General features: G+C 44.2%; 1 protein-coding gene across 1 annotated transcript; it reads right to left on the bottom strand.

The window, feature by feature from the left end:
- Positions 1-6,719: 6,719 nt before the first annotated feature.
- LOC100602064 (butyrophilin subfamily 3 member A1-like) lies at positions 6,720-16,298 on the bottom strand. The gene is given in 11 exon segments (XM_030817428.1): positions 6,720-8,047; positions 8,049-8,197; positions 8,200-8,754; positions 10,316-10,342; positions 10,762-10,788; positions 11,800-11,826; positions 11,917-11,937; positions 12,097-12,297; positions 13,925-14,206; positions 15,607-15,954; positions 16,215-16,298. Coding segments are annotated over 11 exon segments (1,743 nt in total). The 5' UTR covers positions 16,294-16,298; the 3' UTR covers positions 6,720-8,020.
- Between the last annotated feature and the right edge of the window lie 2,868 nt (positions 16,299-19,166).

Genomic DNA, 19,166 nt, shown 5'->3' with positions numbered 1-19,166 from the left:
CATCCTCTGCCTCCAAAGATTCAAGTGATTCTCCTGCCTCAGCCTCCTGAGTAGCTGGGATTACAGGCATGTGCCACCACGCCTGGCTAATTTTGTATTTTTAGTAGAGACAGGGTTTCACCGTGTTGCCCAGGCTGATCTCAAACTCCTGACCTCAGGTGATCCGCCTGCTTCGGCCTCCCAAAGTGCTGGGATTGCAGGCATGAGCCACTGAGCCCGGCCCATTTGCTCATTTTTAAATTCACAGTCTATCAGAAGCTGCACTGCTTGAAATTATATCAGTAAGAACGATCACCCCACCCTTGCCTGAAAGATCCAAGTCATTTTGACACAGCAGGTGAGGTGCTAAGCTTCAGATTAGGAGTTTCTGGGACCAATACTTTGTATCGTTGAACTTTGTAGTTTCCAAAGTATGAGGCCCTGGGTCCATTTCTCATGCAGTCCTTTATACTGAACTCTGAGAAAGAAGTCTTGGGAAAGAAATGGATGTGAACTGGGGCAGAAGTATTTCAGTGATTCAACAAATTTTTATTGAGAACCTACCATGTAGTAGGTCTCAGCCACTGAAGTTCAAAACTAGTGAGGAGAGGTTGCATAGTAGAGTGGATAAGAGCACTAATTCTGAAGCCAGGTGGCCTGTGTGACCTTTGGTCAGTTCCCTAACTTCTCTGTGCCCCAGTTTCCCTACCTGTAAAATAATGACAGTAATAGTACTTGACTTTTAAGAGTTGTTGCTGTGAGCATGGAATGACACAACACATGCAGTTTGCTTACAACAGTGTATGATAAAAAAGTAAGTCACAAGAATGTATGCTAAATGAAAAGTGCACTCAGCCCTCCTTCAAGACCTAGGCACTTGATTCTATCTTCTCTTTGTCTTTTATAAGATCTAGTGCAGTGTCCTGCATGCAGTAGGTGTGGCAAAATGCCCAGAGATTTGTCTCCTTTATCGAGTTAGTCTCATCAAGAAATGTCCATTTCTCATGGTTATCTCACCTCTTGCTGCCATTAGGACCTCCCATTAACACCAATTTTCTTTATGCTACATCTAGATATCTGTCAGCATGTCCCAGGCAGACTGGCTTACTGTCTACTGTCTCTAGGCTTTTTTTTTTTCTATCTTCATCTGTTGTCATGCACAACTCATTAGCCCTGGAACCCAAAGCTGGTTAACTAATTACTCAATGTTTCTGTTTCTTCGTCTGTAGGGTGGAAATGAGACCTGGTCCATAAGTTATTTAAGGAAGAGTTAGCACAGCACCTGCATATATTAACCTTAAATGAATTTCATTGTCTTCCATTCTGAAAGGCTTAATTCTGATCCCTGCATTGATGACTCCTAAATCCACCTCCGCTGGAGACAACATCAACAGTTGCCTGCTGTGAGTTGGAGTTTTAGTTTGAAGGTAAAGGGAAAATCTCTGAAAAGTATGATGTGAGAAAATGTGTACACTGAAAATAGCAGTGGGGCAGGTGCCAGGGAAGATGGGAGGTAGGGGGCACCTTTTACATTGTATTCCATGGGATGATGCCTGCTGGGGTTGCACAATATATCCCGTCCTCATCTGGTGGGCAACACGTTAGGAGATAGGGAGACCAGAAAGGAAGCTACTGTGACACTCTAGGCAAGAAATGATGGCAGCTTGGCGATGGAGGAGAGGAGACTTGATTGATTACTCACATTAATACTAGGAAATACTTACACAGAACCTGCTACAATGCTGGTATTGTGCTTAGAGATTTACACGTATTAACAAGATTCACAACAACACTAAGAGGTACCTGATTTCCCACATTCTATACATGTAAAAGCTGAGGTCCAGGGAGGTTAAATGACTCCCCAAGGTCACATGAGTAGTTTCTTTCTGAGCTGGGCCTTGAGCCCAGGCTGTCTCGCTCCAGAGTCTGTGATCAAACCACTAAGCTGGACTATTGAAAGGAAGTACAAATAGCAGGGCTTGGCTATCAGTCGGATGTGGTGGGTTAAGAGAGAACAAGAGAAGGCTAAAATGACTCTTAGGTGGTATCACTCATTCAGATAATGATGGGTAGGCAGAGTTGATGGGAATTTTATTTTGGATACACACATTGTGAGATGCCTAGTGGGCACTGAGTTCAGGGAATGCGTGGGGCTGGAGACAGAAATACAGGTGCCAGTGGGGGTCTGCTTATGGGATAGACCTCTGAAAATGGATTGGACCATCTGAGTATATGTGGTGTGAAATGAGAGCCCAGGACCAAAGCCTAAGGAATTTCAGCAGTTCTGGAGCAAGTGGAGCAAGAATTCTGAGAAATATCTCCCTAGGAGTAGGGAAAGACCAAGAAGAGGGCCCTAGGGATTGATGAGGCAGACGCCACATAGGCAGGAACACCTACTCAGGCAGGTCTATGAAGAACTCAGGGTTGTCCATAAAGAAAGGACAGAAGTGTATAAAGACAAGCAAGGCCCAGTGTCTCACAGCTACAATCCCAGCACTATGGGATGCTAAGGCAGGAGGATCACTTGAGCCCAGGAGATCAAGGCTGCACTCAGCTATGATCACATCACTGACCTCTAGCCTGGGTGACAGAGCAAGATCCTATCTCTCTCTCTAAAAAAAAAAAAAAAAAAAAAAAATAGCATGGCGGTGGGAGGGGAAAATAGAAATGTATAACGGATTTAATGATTGGGAATCCACTAGTAACTGATAAATAAGGATACCCGAAAATGTGGAAGTGACTTTGAAACGGGTAACAGGCAGAGGCTGGAACAGTTTGGAGGGCTCAGAAGAAGACAGGAAAATGTGAGAAAGTTTGGAAATTCCTAGAGACTTGTTGAATGGCTTTAACCAAAATGCTGATAGTGATATGGACAATGAAGTCTAGGCTGAGGTAGTCTCAGATAGAGATGAGGGACTTGTTGGGAAATGGAGAGTAAAGGTCACTCTTGCTATGCACAAAAGACTGGTGGCATTTGTCCCTGCCCTAGAGTTCTGTGGAACTTTGAACTTCAGAGTGATGATTTAGGGTATCTGGTAAAAGAAATTTCTAAGTGGCAAATATTGTCAATATTCCCCTCAAATGTCTAAATGCTTCGCCTGGAAGCCTACAATTCCCTTTCACTTCAATTCAAAACTTTGCAAATAATACACTAGCAATGGCTTCACCGTGGTGGAGGAAGCAGAACATAAAAATTTGAAAAATTTGCAGCCTGATGATTTGACAAAAAAGAAAAATCCATTTTCTGAGGAGAAAGGCAAGCTGGCTGCAGAAATTTGCATAAGTAACAAGGAATCAAATGTTAATCACCAAGGCTATGGGGAAAATGCCCCTAGGGCCTGTCAGAGGTTTTCCTGCTAGACCCTTCCATCACAGATCCAGAGGTCTGGGAGAAAAAAATGGTTTCCTAGGCTGCGGCCAGGGTCCCCCAATGCTGTGTACAGCCTAGGGATTTGGTGCCCTCAGTTCCAGTTGATTCAGCTCCAGCTATGGCTAAGAGAGGCCAATGTATAGCTCAGACTGTTGCTTCTGAGGGTACAAGCCCCAAGCCTTGGTGGCTTTCACATAGTGTTGCGTCTGCAGGTGCACAGAAGTCAAGAATTGACGTTTGGGAACCTCTGCCAAGATTTCAGACGGTGTATGGAAACATCTGGATGTCCAGGCAGAAGTTTGCTGCAGGGGCAGAGCCCTCATGGAGAACCTCTGCGAGGGCAGTTTGGAACAGAAATGTGGGGTTAGAGCCCCCACACAGAGGCCCCACTGCGGCACTGCCTAGTGGAGCTATGAAAAGAGGGCCATCATCCTCCAGATTCCAGAATGGTAATCCACTGACAGCTTGTACTTTGCACCTGGAAAAGCAGCAGACACTCAATGCCAGCCTGTGAAAGCAGCTGGGAGGGGGGCTGTATCCTGCAAAGCCACAGGGATGGAGCTGCCCAAGGCTGTGGGAGCCTACCTCTTGCCTCAGTGTGACCTGGATATGAGACATGGAGTCAAAATACATTATTTTGGGTATTTAAAGTTTAATGACTGTCCTACTGGATTTTGATCTTGTATGGGGCCTATAGCCCTTTTGTTTTGGCCAGTTTCTCCCATTTGGAATGGGTGTATTTACCCAATGCCTGCACCCACATTTTATCTATGAAGTAACTAACCTGCTTTTGATTTTTCAGGTTCATAAGGGAAAGGAACTTGCCTTACCTCAGATGAGACTTTGGGCTTGGACTTCGGGTTAATGCTAGAAGGAATTAAGATTTTGGGGGACTGTTGGAAAGGCATGATTGTGTTTTGAAATGTGAGGACATGAGACTTGGGAGGGGCCAGGGGTGGAATGATATGGTTTGGCTGTATCCCCACCCAAATCTCATCTTGAATGGTAGGTCCCATAATGCTCACATGTCATGGGAGGGAACCAGTGTGAGGTGTCGTGGGGTGGGGATCTTGGCAGTGGTTACCTCCTTGCTCTTCTTGTGATAGTGAGTTCTCACAAGATCTGATGGTTTTATAAGGGGCTTTTCCCTCTTTTGCTCAGCACTCACCCTTCCATCATGTGAAGAAGGACATGTTTGCTTACCCTGTCACCATTATTGTAAGTTTCCTAAGGCCTCCCCAGCCAGGCAGAACTGTGAGTCAATCATATCTCTTTCCTTTATAAATTACTCAGTCTCGGGCAGTTATTCATAGTAGTGTGAAAACAGGCTAATACACCAGGTTCTACTGGAGTGTGCCAGATTAGATAGTGACAGCCTGACACAATCATTCCCTGTCATGGGAGGGATAAGCACAGAGGAAGGGTCACTTCAGCAAGATTCTCTGTGGATCTGGTGTACATGGTACCCCTGGTAAAACCAGGACCCAGACTGAACACTGATCCCTTTTTGCTTTGCAAATGAGTTTCAATTTTTGATGGCAATTTGGACATGTCTCTTTTTTTGAGTCACCTCTAGCTACAGAGTCCTTCCAGGGGAGGCCCAGACTTTTTGGTGAAGAGAAAAACTATTCCTACTTTGCCCCTTTCATATTCCAGATTCCTGACTCACAGAATCAATGAGCATAGTGCAATGGTTGTGCAAGTTGCTAATTTTCCATACTTCAACAGTATTAGTCAATACATTTACCTTGTCTCAAAAACAAAAAATTTCCCAGAACATACTAGAATGATACTGGGACCCTAAGGGAAAAAAAGATGAGAAAATTGCCCAAACTCCTTCCATCTTCAAGTTTCCTCTCTGCACATGTGCTTTGGTCTTCTGTTTCCGCAGTTCAACTTCTTCTCCTCTTTTGGACCATAATGTGAGTGGAAGAGTTCTTCTGACAACTCCCATGCACACCTGCTACAGGTGTAGCTAGTCACATGTCACTTGAAGGTCCCCTGCCCTAGCCTGGGTCAGGTGTCCATCCCAGACCCAGTCCATGTGGTGAGGCTGCAGGGCCATGCTATACGGACATGTATTGGAATACAAGAGGTCACTAATGCTAAATGAATGTGGTGCAGGGAGGGCAGAGGGACCTTGAAAGGCATTCACTGTATTCTCAGAGGCAGAGCCCTTAGAAGAGATGCTGTTGATGCCCTATTCCATATTCTCTTGGCCTATTACAATTTGCCAATAGTGGAGGAACACAGTTTCCTTCAAGGATAACAACGTCTGACCTCAGTTATTTCTGTCTCTCCTCGTCCACTTTCTCTAACACCAGTGATATTTGCTTTTTTTTTTTGCAGATGCACAACCCAACCTTGAAGTACAGCAGAACTAACATTCCCAGGGGCAACCTTCAACCAATTTAAGCAAAAGAGGATGGCAGGTGTTGATAAATGTACAAGGGTCCACAGCCCTTAGGAAGATTCTGACATATATTCCACAATTTCATATAGTTTCTTACAGTTCCTGGGTGGCATAAGCCTAGTTGTCCATATGGTGACTCATTAATGAACTCTTTATGCCATTCCTCACACAACTGGCTTTCCCCTTTCTGTAATTCACTATTTCTGCACTTGTATTTCCTGGGATGATTTCCCAAATAAGTGGTAGCTTCAATAGTGCTCATCCCTCCATACACACCTAGTGATGTTTACTGTGAAACATATGACAATGATATATAACATGGCAAAATGGACCTTATAGAATTAAGGTTATGGACCTTAAAATTTAGTGATTATTCTAAATTATCTGGGTGGACTTAATTGAATCACAGGAGTTCTCAAAAGTAGAAGGCGGAAGAATCAGAGAGATGCAATGGAAAAAGAACCAGAAAAACTTCAAAGATTGACAAGTCCTCAATGCATAATTGCTGCTTTGAAGACTGAAGAAGGGAGCTGTGAGCCAAAAAACAGCAGCTTCTAGAGATGGGAACAGCCTTCAGCTGTAAATCAGTAAGCAACTGGGACCTCTGTCTTGTAATTGCAAAAATTGAATTCTGCCAGCAATCTGAATAAACAAGAAAACATATTGTTCTCTGGAGCCTCCAGAAAAGAATCCAGCATGCAGACACATTGATCTTAGCCTGGGGAGATCCCTGTTGGACTTCTGAGCTATAGAACTGTGAACCAAAAACTTGTGTTGCTTTAAGTCTAAGAATTTGTGCTAATTCATCATAGCAGCAGTAGAAAACACATACAATAAAGGTTTTGTGAAAACGCTGCAGTGAAGTAAACTGAAACTGTGGTGAGTACAGTGGGTGTGTAGACTATTCTACTGTGCTGAGTAGACTTATTAGAGTCTAGAAAAAGCCAAGTTGAAGAGTCAGCATTATTAACAAATTTATTGAACAACTAGAACTTGACAAGCACATGCCAGGTAGAGGGGATAGAGTGGAGAGCAATAATAATGATCATAATGAGGAGTAGTTTTTCCCTAGCAGGCAGCAGTTGAAAGGAATATTGGTTTAACATCCACCAATGAGCAGGGGTGGATAGACCTCTTTCCTGGAGACAGAGTCCATAACGGGATTAAAAATATCCCTGTAAGCCGGGCACCCGGTGGCTCAAGCCTGTAATCCCAGCACTTTGGGAGACCGAGGTGGGTGGATCATGAGGTCAAGAGATTGAGACCATCCTGGCTGACATAGTGAACCCTCATCTCTACTAAAAGTACAAAAATTAGTTGGGTGTGGTGGCGTGCACCTATATTCCCAGTACTTGGGAGGCTGAGGCAGGAGAATTGTTTGAACCCAGGAGGTGGAAGTTGCAGGGAGCCGAGATCGCACCACTGCACTCCAGCCTGGCAACAGAGTAAAACTCCGTCTTAAAAAAAAAAAAATCCCTGTATTTCTTCTAGCTCCCTCCATCCAAATTTCCTATATCACAGAGAAGCTCTAGGGTATTTGCTCTGCCTGGAAACCTTGATTGAAGGAAGGCTGGCTCTGGCTGCACAATCACTTAACACATTTGTTGGGTGGGCACACATCTGTTCCCCATGATTTATCAAGTATGGCCTCTAGTCTTTTTCCAAATCACGTGTCATGTGGGTACGGTGAGGTTATTCTCTCAACCAAGACACTCTGCAGAGCTAATCCAAGGAGTGCTGGTTCTAAGGCTCTGACAATCAGCTGGGAAGGAGTCAATAGGGGTGTCAACTCCACAACCACCTGCAATGACCCTTACCCTGGAGCCGTCCTGGGAGAACCTCAGGGCTACAGGTGGGTTCTTCCTATGCGGGAAGAATCAGGATGGAAAAGAATGGGCAAATGGCCAGGGACTGAAGCTGAACATCTCCCAAGTGCAGAAATTACTGCAAGAGTTATGTAAGTTACTTAATGTTGCTCTGCCTCAGCTTCCATACTTGCCAAATGAGACTACCTGACAGGGTGTTGTGAGGATTAAAGGAGTGACACCCACCAAAGCTCATAACACAGCACTCAGAACATTTTAAGTTCTCCATTAATGTTAGTTATTGCTGTTTAGATCCCAGCTCTGTTATTAACTAGTCATGTCTACTTTGTAAAGTCAATTCACTTTTCTGCACCCCAGTTTCCTTATCTGTATAAGGGGACAATAAGGTGGTACCAAACTCAAACAACTGTCATATGAATAATTGAATGAGTATCAGTAAAGTGCTTCAGTGCGTGCCTGTAGCTTTATGGTTGTGATTGGTTGCTGTGGAGGGGGAGGCCCTCAGCTCTGAGCTGGGCAGGGAGAAGCAGAGACAAGTTACTTCAGCCTGAGGCTCCCCACTTTTGTTAGCTAAGCCCGGGGTCACTGATGTCTCTAGGGAATGATCAGCACTCGGTCAGAATTGGAGGAACTCTCTTCTTTTGGCACTGGACAAATGGTCAGGGCAGTGGGCTCCAAGGTCAAAATTCTGAAAACAGGGTATAGAGGCTCAGAGAAGGAGACATCCAGGAAAGTATGAATATGCGATCCATCCACAGCATTGTAGAATGAGATATCTCCAATCTCATAGTCCAGGAAGACCCCCACTTTCCTAGGGGGCTTAGGAAGTTTCAGGTTGGTTCTGGGCTCAGTTAGAGTCCGATACTTATTCCCATCAGTCAGCCCCATAGTCCAGAATCCATTCTCAGGTGTCATTTTGACCCAACCTTTTCTCTGCACATTCTTACTACACACCCCTATATGCCATTCTTTCCTGTCCCCTACCTCCACCTCCCAGTAATGTCTCCCTGACATGAAGCTCTCACAGCCGAGAACACAATAATGCCAATTAAATCTCTCAGGGTTGTCTGGCAGATCCTGGGGCTCCTTGGCACGCTGCACACTCCTCTGGTCCTCAGAAACAAGGAGGATGGGGTTTGCTGTTTTTGGATCCAGAATCACATCCGCTGCAGAGAGTTTGAGGAAGTGCCCATGGGGTCAACCATTTTTCCTGGATTTCAGAGCCTCAGCATGCAAGGCCTGGGCCATGCTGAGGAGGCCTGAGTCCAGAGCCTGGCATCCCTAGCCTGCCCTAAATGTGACTCTCTCATCGATCTCAGGAGAGAAAGCCCCAGGTATCTTGTGTCGAGAGGGGAAGAAGAGGGTGAAATGAGAGTTGCCTCAGCATCTGCCTAACCCAACATCCTGATGCAGCCTCAGGAAGAAGCAAGGATCCTCTTTCTATGTTTTTCTTGTTTCCCTCCCCACATTGACTCTGCCCACTAATGCTTTATTCTCAGAGGTTAATTTTCAACCTTCATTCGACCACTCATGAGCTAAATGAGTTCCCCTTTTCTGCAGTCTATTTTTCCATACATCCAGTTTATTTAACAAAGTGGAGCCTCATCTGAAGCATTTCCTCACCTGGAAAATGGGTAAAACATATGAATCTCTAGCACTGTAGAAGGCAATCATGTTATTTACTCAGCCCACAGCAGGCCATGAAGGAAGCTCCTGATCTTCCTGATAGCTGCAAGGCCGTCTCTGTGCTGGGCTCTATGTGGTGCCTTATATGTCCCAGATTCACTCTCCACCCTTCAGCTTTCTCCACCCTCTTCTGGGCCCCAGGAATCTGTCCTCTATGCACAGTGCCACTGGGCTCCCTAGTCCTCTGGTTTGCTGTTGGGTTTGGCCAATGGGAGGCCCTGATAGAAGATTAGAAAGAGAAAGGAGAGATACCGTTTAATTTCCTGCTTCCTCCCTGCCAGCAGCAGCTGGTGCTGCTCTAACAAGGCCTGATGACTCTTCTCAGGAATCCCCCTCTTTGAGCTACCTCTTTCTCTGGGTTCCAGTAACTGCCTCCCCTTTCTAGCCCTCCCAGGATAGGGGTGGAGACAACTCCGCACTGTTGGGAACTATGGGGGCACAGCACTTTTCCTTGTTGCTTACCCTTAACCCTCCTTTCCGCAAACCTTCTTCAACCACTCAGTTTGAACTCATCATCTCCTTAAGGTTTTTGACCAATGGATATTTATTATTCCTTCAGTCTTCACCTCAACCCCCACAAACACAGATTGAAATCATCACCTAAATATGTGGAGGCCAAAGCTCAGAAGCATTAAGTTTTCGGAGGAGGCACTGGCAGTAGGTGGCATGAGAAGTCTGGGAAGGACTAAGTTCTTTGGGCAGGCATTGCCTCCTCTCCTTGGCATTTCCATCCTCACTCTCCCTGCAGTATCACTCAGTGTGTGTCTCCTTCCCCTCAGCTCCACCCTTTATGTGTCTTCCTTCCCAGGAAGGTTTGAGAAAGTGCAAGAGATCTAATCGCCCTGGTTCCCTGGGGTCTCAGCGGGAAGGGTCTTGGAGATGGGCCCACTTTTCAGATTGGAATTTAATGTCACCTACCCCAAATTCTCCTAGTCATGGGAGCTTTTCTTCCCCAAATCACAACAGTTGGAGAAATAAAAAGGAAAAAGGAATATAGTCCCTCAGGTTGTTGTTCCAGGGAACATACAGTGATTTACTCACCAGGCTTAAAGAGGGCCATTTTCCATTCTGAAAGGAAGGAGACACAGATAAGGAAAATGTCAGTATTCTTGTACTTTTCCCCACTGCATTCACCCCTCACTACATGTTTTCTCTCCTTTGCTTCAGAGTCTCTTCCTGGGTCCAGCCTCCCTCCTCTACAGCTCTGATGGATCAGTGGTGGCACCTTCTCAAAAATGGTGGGCTCTGTTCCCTCTGTCATGAAGGGTACAGGCTGCATGGCCAGGCTTTGTAAGGGGTTGTGTAAGGTCAGGAGTCTCTCAGATTCTCCAGAAAAGCAGAAATCAACCCCCCACAACACAGAAATTGAGTCTTTGGGTTAAATCTGATTCATGCAAATGAGAACATCAATGGGTCACAGCAGAGAAAAGGTTGAAATGTTCATGGCACGTGTCCCAGCAAACTCAGAGAGCATCAGGCTCACTCACCATTATAGGCTGAATGTCTCTCTCCCCCTACAATGAAAGAAAGGTAGAGATATCACCTGAACTTGCCATGTTTGATTTGGCCCCATTCCCTTAACTTTACATCCATCTAATCTTTTTTCTTTTTTTTTTTTTACCACCTGTATCTCCCTCCTCTGCAGGTTCAATTCTTTCTACTGTGTCGTTCTTAATATCAAATCCAGGAACATCAGTCGAATGCTAGTGACATGGCAGACACTGCGAGAGTTCCTTCCTGATGGCATTCAGCTGATCTATTTGGAATGTATCTATACACCTGTACCTGGGCATAGGTGTCTCCATATCTATATGCACATATATATATATATATATATAATTAAATGTGTGTGTGTGTGTGTGTGTTTGCAAGATCCTTCTATATCAATCTAATTTCGTACCTTACTCTGAAAAGAATTTGGGAAATTTAATGAGCAATTTCAGGGACTAGTGTTTGAAGCCAGTTAGAATAAATTGGTACCAACTGAGCAACTGTTCAAGCCACTCTTATTTATTAGACACACTTTTCTCCCTCTCTCTTTTCAGATTTTCTTGTTCTTTATTATCTTTTATTCTTTTTCTTCTGTGGAGCCTATAGTTTATGTAAAATGACTAGTGAAGTTCCTACCATAGAGAATGCACTTCATCTACCTCTTCCCCCTTCCTTTACAAGTGTGCCCCTGGATATTCCTCAGTGCTTTGCAGGGCTATAGAGTCTGTGGCCCCTGGTAGAGAGAAATTGAAGGCATCTTTTCTTCGAGACCAGTCGAGAGAGAGAAAGAGAGGGAGAAAGAAACACTCCTCCTGGGTGTTACTCCAATCAGCCACACTCTTTTTCTTTTCTCCTTTCTTTTCTTTTTTTTTTTTTTTTTTGGCAATAACTAGGAATTGGCACATCTATTTTCTTTCCTTAGTCGAAGGGATCTAAGACCACTTCCCAACCTTGGGGAAAGAGTTAAGAGTGGAAACTATTCAAGCACAGACAGTTATAGATTCAAATTCAGAGAAAATGTCAGAGCCACTTACCAACCATGTACTGGATACTTCTCCATCCTGCAATGGAATGAACAGGGAAGATGCATCAAATCGCATAAAGCAGGGACGGGAAGACATGCCTGGGTCTCTGGGGGAATGGGAACTTACTGAGTTCCTCCAGGAGCTTCACTGGAAAATAAGCAGAAATAATAATGAACTGTTACAGGTGAGGGAGTTTTCTAAAAATAAACCTTAAAAACAGCTCAGCTCTGGGGTGGGGATGGGCACGAGGTCTTTGGGCTTTGGTCTGTAAGCCAGGGGCTCAGATAAACTCCCAGGGTCAGCTACCTCTTGTGCTTTGTTCTTGCTTCACTGTGCTCCATGCCATTTCTCTCAACTCTTGCTCTCTCTTTTTCTTTATGAACAGAGTCTTTTTTTCCTCCTGTTGTTGCCACAGGAAGTAACAGGCTCCCCCGAGAAGCAGCAGCAAGACAGGCAGGGTCCCTGCTAGGGCGGTGATCCAGCTCTGGGCACTCCTGAAGAAGGGGTCTGTGAAGGCAATGGCTGTGGGTCATGGGGGCTGGTGCACTCAGCCTCCCCAGACTGCAGCGCCCCAAGTGTTAGCTGCTCACCCCAGGTCACAGAGCAGGGAATCAATCTCATGAGGTTAAATAATCTTTCTCATGCTAAAATCTCAGAGGACAGTGGGTAAGACTTTGATAAACCCCCACTAGAGGCTGCTACTATTACTTCTCTTGAGATGTCTGCCTCTCATGTGGAAAGTGAGTGACTTGAGGATATCAAACACATTTTTTTAATTCAACTTTTTAATAGGTAACACATGTACATGGTTCTAAAATACATGTCTAAAAAGATGCAAGTCTCCCATCCACCCAGTCCTCCCTCCCACCCTGTCCTCCCTCCCACCCTCCCTTTCTTAACTTCAAATTAGTCTGCTTAATATGATGCCTAAGAAGAGGAACTTTGGAGCTGGAGGCCCTGGGTATCAATGCTGGCTCCTTTGGGTGACTTGCAGCGTGACTTTAGACTAATTACTTAATCTCTCTGTTCCTACTGCCCTTCTCCTGAAGTTAGAAGGATTAAATTAATACTTATAAAGTGCCTGACACCTAGTGAGTGTTATGATATTACTTGTTAACTTAAAAAAATGTAAATAAAAATATATTCTTGTTTTTCCTCTTACTTGCACTAAAGATAGCATTCTATACACACCACTCTGCATTTTGCTCTTTCTGTGCAAAGTTAATCTTGGAGGTTTTTCCACTTCACTATAGAGAGAATTATCTCTTTTTTTCTTTCACAGTTGAGTGGTATCCATTGCATGAAAGTTCCCCAGCAGTGAACATCTGCATAGTTCCCAACCTTGTGCAGTCATAATCAGTGCCATAAAAAATTACTTTTTACATGGATCATCTCATACAAATGCAAGCTTATCTACCAAATAAATTCCCAGAAGTAGAATTTTGGATCACTAAAGATGTAGTTTGGATAGATATTGTTATATAGCCCCCAATAGAGGTTGTGCTAATGCTAATGCACGCCAAAAATACAAGTCATCCCAGCAGATGCCTAGGAGTCACAGCCTTCCTACATTCCTGCCATAACCATGTGTTATCAACCAACAGACGTTTGTTTTGATTTTTGCCAATACCGTAAGTGAAAAATGATTCAGTATGTTTCTCTAATGAGTGAGAATGAACACTCTTTTGTGGGTTATTTCCTTTTCTGTAAATTAAATAATTTATGACCTTTGTTAAAATTTTTTTACTCAGTTTTTAAAATCTTCTGTCTCAAGAAGATTAGCTCTTTCTCTATGAGTTTATAAATATATATATATATATATATATATATATATATATATATGTTTTCCCCTTTTGTCATTTGACTTTACATACGCAGCTTGTCTAAACAATTATCCCCTAATTCCAATTGCTGTTATACTTCTGGCAGACAGGAAATTTTCAGTAAATGTTTGTGTTATGAACAGCTTTATGGAGGAGAGAAGCTCCCTTGGTGCAAGGAGGAGCCTCCAGGTCCGTGCTTTGGGCCTTATATTCAGTGCAGAGACCCAGGTTGACTGCAGACACTAACACCTCCCTCTTCATTCAACTGCCACAGCTCAGCTCAGAAAACCTGAGGCCAAGCAGGTACTGACCTGCGATGGAAATGCTGGCTGTCTTTTCCAGGCCGAGGAGGGAACTTCTGATGGTACAGGAAACACCCTCCCCAGAGCTGCCTCTCATGATCACAGATGCTGCTACTGCATACAGGCCCACTCCGTCTGCAACCACAGGCGCTTCCACAGTCGGGATGTTCTCTCCCTTGTCGTTGCTCCACTGTATTTGGGGTTGGGGGTACCAGCCGGTGGACCTGCACTCCAGATGGATCCCTCCATCCTCATAACCCTTCATGTCAATGTGAAGATCAGAACCCAGTGCTGTGGAAGGATGAATCAGCGTAAATTCTTGAGAGCTCCTGTATCAGAGAGGGTCTCAAAAGGAATCAGGGCACACTCACATTCCATAATTCAAGAACAATTTCATTTTAGAGCTGCTTACAAAAGTGTGGTCCTGGTGAGGAGAAAGCTACATGAATGAGTGCAGTATCCCAGGGTCAGTAACAGTGGGGCTATTCCCACCGACCCCAGTTACCAGAGGGAGGAGGAGAGGGAGCTGTTTTGAAGACATAAAAGGAGAGATTTACGCATTAAGGACTTTCTTGAGAGGGGCAGTGACCTTCAGCAAGGCAATGCAGCCAGCCTGAGGGTAGCTTGCAGGAAGGAAGCCAGGGAATAAGCACCCAAACCTCTCTTTTCTCTCCCTCCCTTCATCATCCGCTACAGATCTCGACTGACCAAACCCTTAAACAGAAGCCACAGGGAAAAGGATGGCACTAAGAAAGAGAAGAGCAGCCCCCTTATCTGGAAGCGACAACAGGACTCAGTGTCCTCCTGTTGAACAAAAGCAATTTCACAGAACACCAGCATCAGATGATGGCACTTTGTGACTATGATGGATCATGGGAAAAACAAGACCACCCCACATGTGTGAGCATAGAGAAAAACATGAACATTGTCCAAACCACAGCAATGACCAAAAATCCCCCATCAGCAATGAGGGATTGCCACCCCTTCATCAATTACAGCTTTAGTCTCACCCTGGTCTCCTTCTTCCTACATAAGATTGATTAAAGTTCTCACTCATATAATTAACCTGCCCACAACTTCCTAGCAGCATCTCATCCAGAGCAGAGGCCGAAGTCTATAAACCCTCCTCCCAAATCCCCTAACACAAGCCCAAATTACATACTAAGTCTGCTCTAACAGCTTCTTACTGAGACTCCACCACAGCTCCCCATGATATGTGTTCTTCCTCACTGCAACAAGTAAGAAACATAGCTCCCATGACTACCGGTGTATTCTATGGTCATTGGCTCGAGAACACTGGCAGCAGATACAGTCCTGATAGCCCAGTCTTCTAGGGCCCACAATAGCATGTACCTACAGAAGCCATCTGGTACAGAACTAAACACGAATGACTGTGTACCAGTCACTGAAGAGATGATTTCTTATGCTTCCTAACCCTTGTCCTTCACTTCCCTTATATCTCTGGTGGCCAGAGGAAAGTTCTTTACTTGAGCATGTAGGGTACAGCAGGAATTCTTCCTAAAGGAAAACCTGTGTCTTTCTCAAGGGCCTCAGAGAAGCTAAGTTGGAAGGCAGTGCAGGCAATTGCTAGTGAGCAGCCACGAGGGTCTGCAGTGCTTTTGGAAGAGGGACTCTGCATCTGCTCTAGATCCTACAGAGAAATGTTCTCAGAACAAAACCTGGAGGCTCACCTGCAACCTTCAGCTCCACCAGGGCTTTTTCATAGAAGTCACCATCTTGGAAATAACACAAGTACTTTCCACTGTCAGAGGCTGTGACGTTGTGTATTCGGAGAGTAGCCTTCCCTGCAGTGATGCCATCCCGTAGAATCGAAGTTCTCCCTCGATACGGTGCACTCTGCCTGTCTTCCACTTCCTTTCCATCTGCATACACGTTCACCACCCGCCTTAGGCTGGAACTCACCCACTTCAGCTCCATGGTCTCTGCACTCATTGTCGGGAACAGGTGACAGGGCAGATCAGCATCTTCACCCACCATGGCCAGGATAGGCCCAGGGGGTCCAACCACAGAAAACTGAGCTGTCGGCACAAGGGGGAGGATCTGTCAGAGGGTGTTGGAGTTGGGGTCATGAGAGGAAGGGTGCTTCTCAGACAGGGAAGGCGAGATACAAAGAAACTAGTGGGGGAAACCGATCTTAACAGAAGCACCATTTGTCTCTCAGTGACGCGTGAACCTTCAGGTTGGGATGGACTTCAGGTATGGGAAGGAGTCAAAAGTCCTATGAGGACATAATTAGGTAATTGTCTGCTTTAGAAACAAGCATGGAATCGTTCCTTACCTGAGTGAGGCATGAGCAGCTGAAGCAAAAGGAGGCAGACATGAAAGTTGAGCAGAAGGAAGGCAAGGAAACTTGCCATTTTTATTCATGCTGCATATCAGGAGACACTGGAAGGTGGGGGGCAGACTCTATGACCTGGAAGAAGCTATAGAATTCCAAATGGAAACCTCCACTTCCCCAGAGCTAACTCAAGTATGGTGACCGAAGAAGATCTTACCTCTGCCAAAGATTTCTGTCCTTCAGTGTCTTCACCTTTGAGTCCCAACACTGAAAATCATCTGTAAAAACATGTTTATGTGAAATGCACATCTGTTATTCGATCAGAAAATCCTCACTGTACTGTTTAACAATATTCAGAATCCTATGATTTCCCCAAACTTCCCCTGCCAAGTCCAACCCACCACAATCCCCCTCTGATTCACGCAGGACCCTCTTCACTGGGCTCCCTGGTTCCACCAGGGTCCACCACTGTGGGTGTCCAACACTGTGGATTCCTCAAAGCCCCAACTCTTGGCCATCACCATGGTCAACTCATGGCCCAGTGGACTCCTGGTAGGATTAAGGAAGACTTCTTGGTGGGGAACCTGAAGTCAGTCAGGGGCTGAACCCACCACATTTAAGGCTGGTGATCAGAGAGCTGCAAATAAGACCAGGCCTTACTTACCTTTTCTTTCTTCCCTTCATAAAGTCTTTCAACAAATATTTACTGAGCACCCAAAAGGGGCCAGGCCCACGATATAAGGGTTAGGGACACAAAGAGGGTAAGCAATAAGTAAAGGCTCTAAGATTCACAAGCTATTTGGTCTCAGACATGGGACAAAACCATTGCAACTTTATTTACTTATACAATATCATGAAGTGTGAAATTTAGAATTGCACAATTGGCCCAGCAATTCCACTTCCTGATGTCAAGTCCAGCAAAGTATTTGCATGGGTGCAGAGAGAAGTCTCTGTGAGAATGACACTGCAGCACTATTTTTAAAGTATAAAAAAGGTAACCAACAACCAGCCACCCATCAGGAGACTGCTTAGAGGAATGATGGCTCATCCCTCGGAGGGAATTCAATGCAGCAGGTAAAAAGAGTTGATTTATTGTCATAACCTAGATAATGGAGACACACTAAGTGATCAAAAAACAACTTGCAGAACTATACTAAAGATTCAATTGAAGAACAAAAGCAAAGGTATGCATTTCTGCATAACTATTAATGTAAATGCCTGAAAAACTCTAAAAAGATGCATGCTAATCTGAAGATCAGAGGTTAGTGAATGAAAGGACACTTGGCCTTTTGTTCCCTTTACTTTTAAAATATTGGAATGCTTTAAATTTAAAACTTTTCATGTATTACTTAACAATAATTATTATGAGTTATAATAGTGATGGGAACATATTAGCTGCTCAGTAAATACTAACTCCTCAACAGTTTCTTCCAAAACAAAGGAACATGAGGCTTGCAGCCATAATCCCTCTTGCTGTGGGTCTGGGAATGGCCTCTGAGAACAAGATGTGCAGAGGGAGGTGGGGAGGGATGTAAAGGAAACAAGGGAACAGAGATCTGTGCAGCCGGCCATGCTCCACCTCTGCCTGGATCTTGCACCCACCCAGAGTAAACAATGCATTTCACCACATCCTTTGCTCCTCGAAACTGCTCTTTATGTGGCTATAGAGGGGGTATCATTTTTATTATCATTTTTCCTGAGTTAACAATTTCTCTGCTGTCCTTAGAGTGAGACATAAGTTTTTCTTCTTCTTAAAGGATATTTTTTTTTCCTGATTATAGTCAATATTGCAAATGAAAAAAAGCATAAAGGAATACAAGTTTAAGTAGTGGTTCATGCCTGTAATCCTTGCAATTTGGGAGGTTGAGGTGGGAGGATCCCTGGAGCCCAGGAATTCAAGACCAGCCTGGTCAACATAATGAAACCCCATCTCTACAAATCAATCAATCAATAAAATAAAATATCTATAGTAGTAGTCATATACTTTGGTAGTGAAAACGTAAATATTTCTGGAAATATTTTCACCATATATATATCAAGGGCCTTAAAAAAAGTTATATGCTTTACTAAGGAATGGCTATTAAAAGAAAAAAAAAAAAAGTTGTGTGCTTTGACCCAAAAGTTCCACTTGTAGGAATTAGTGTTGCAGAAAAAAGAAAATCAGAAACTAAGACAAAAATTTATGTGTTAGGCTGCTCAATACAGTAAAATCTACAATACCCAAATGCAGAAAAGAGAAATAGTCCAAACTAGGGAAGTGTTAAAAAATAATTGTAAAGGCTGGGTGTGGTGGCTCACGCCTGTAATCCCAGCACTTTGGGAGGCTGAGGCGGGCAGATCACCTGAGGTCAGGAGTTTGAGACCAGCCTAGACAACATGGCAAAACTCCGAATCTACTAAAAATACAAAAACTAGCTGGGTGTGGTGGCGTGCACCTGTAATCTCAGCTACCCAGGAGACTGAGGCAGGAGAATCACTGGAACCCGGGAAGCAGAGGCTGCAGTGAGCTGAGAACCTGCCACTGCACTCCAGCCTGGGCGACAGAGCAAGACTCCATCTCAAAACAAACAAAAAATTGTATATTCATACAATGAAATAGATTGTATCCATTGGATAGCATTCATTAGGTTTGGGGGAAATGATGAATAAAAGGAAAAACACATACTGTTCCTAAAAGATTTTAAAACAAGGTTTAATGTGTGGATCTAACATTGTTAAAATTATAAATAATTGCCCTTCATTAAAAACACGATTCCTAAAGGCTGCATGGAAATCTCTTTTATGATTGAACCATGCATTCTTTGTCTATCCCCCACCTGTTGTATATGTATGCTGGTTCAGACTTTTCTATATTTTTAATATTTCTGTAATGAACAAATTTACATATGAATCTATAAGGGACACCTCTTTTTAGAATCTCTTAGAATAGATGCCTTGAGTTGTCCAGAACAG

This window comes from Nomascus leucogenys, chromosome 8 (genome assembly GCF_006542625.1).
Source record: "Nomascus leucogenys isolate Asia chromosome 8, Asia_NLE_v1, whole genome shotgun sequence".
In the NCBI taxonomy this organism is placed as follows: Eukaryota; Metazoa; Chordata; class Mammalia; order Primates; family Hylobatidae; genus Nomascus; species Nomascus leucogenys.
The sequence above is the reverse complement of the archived record's forward strand: the minus strand, read 5'-3'. Positions and strand labels throughout refer to the sequence as shown.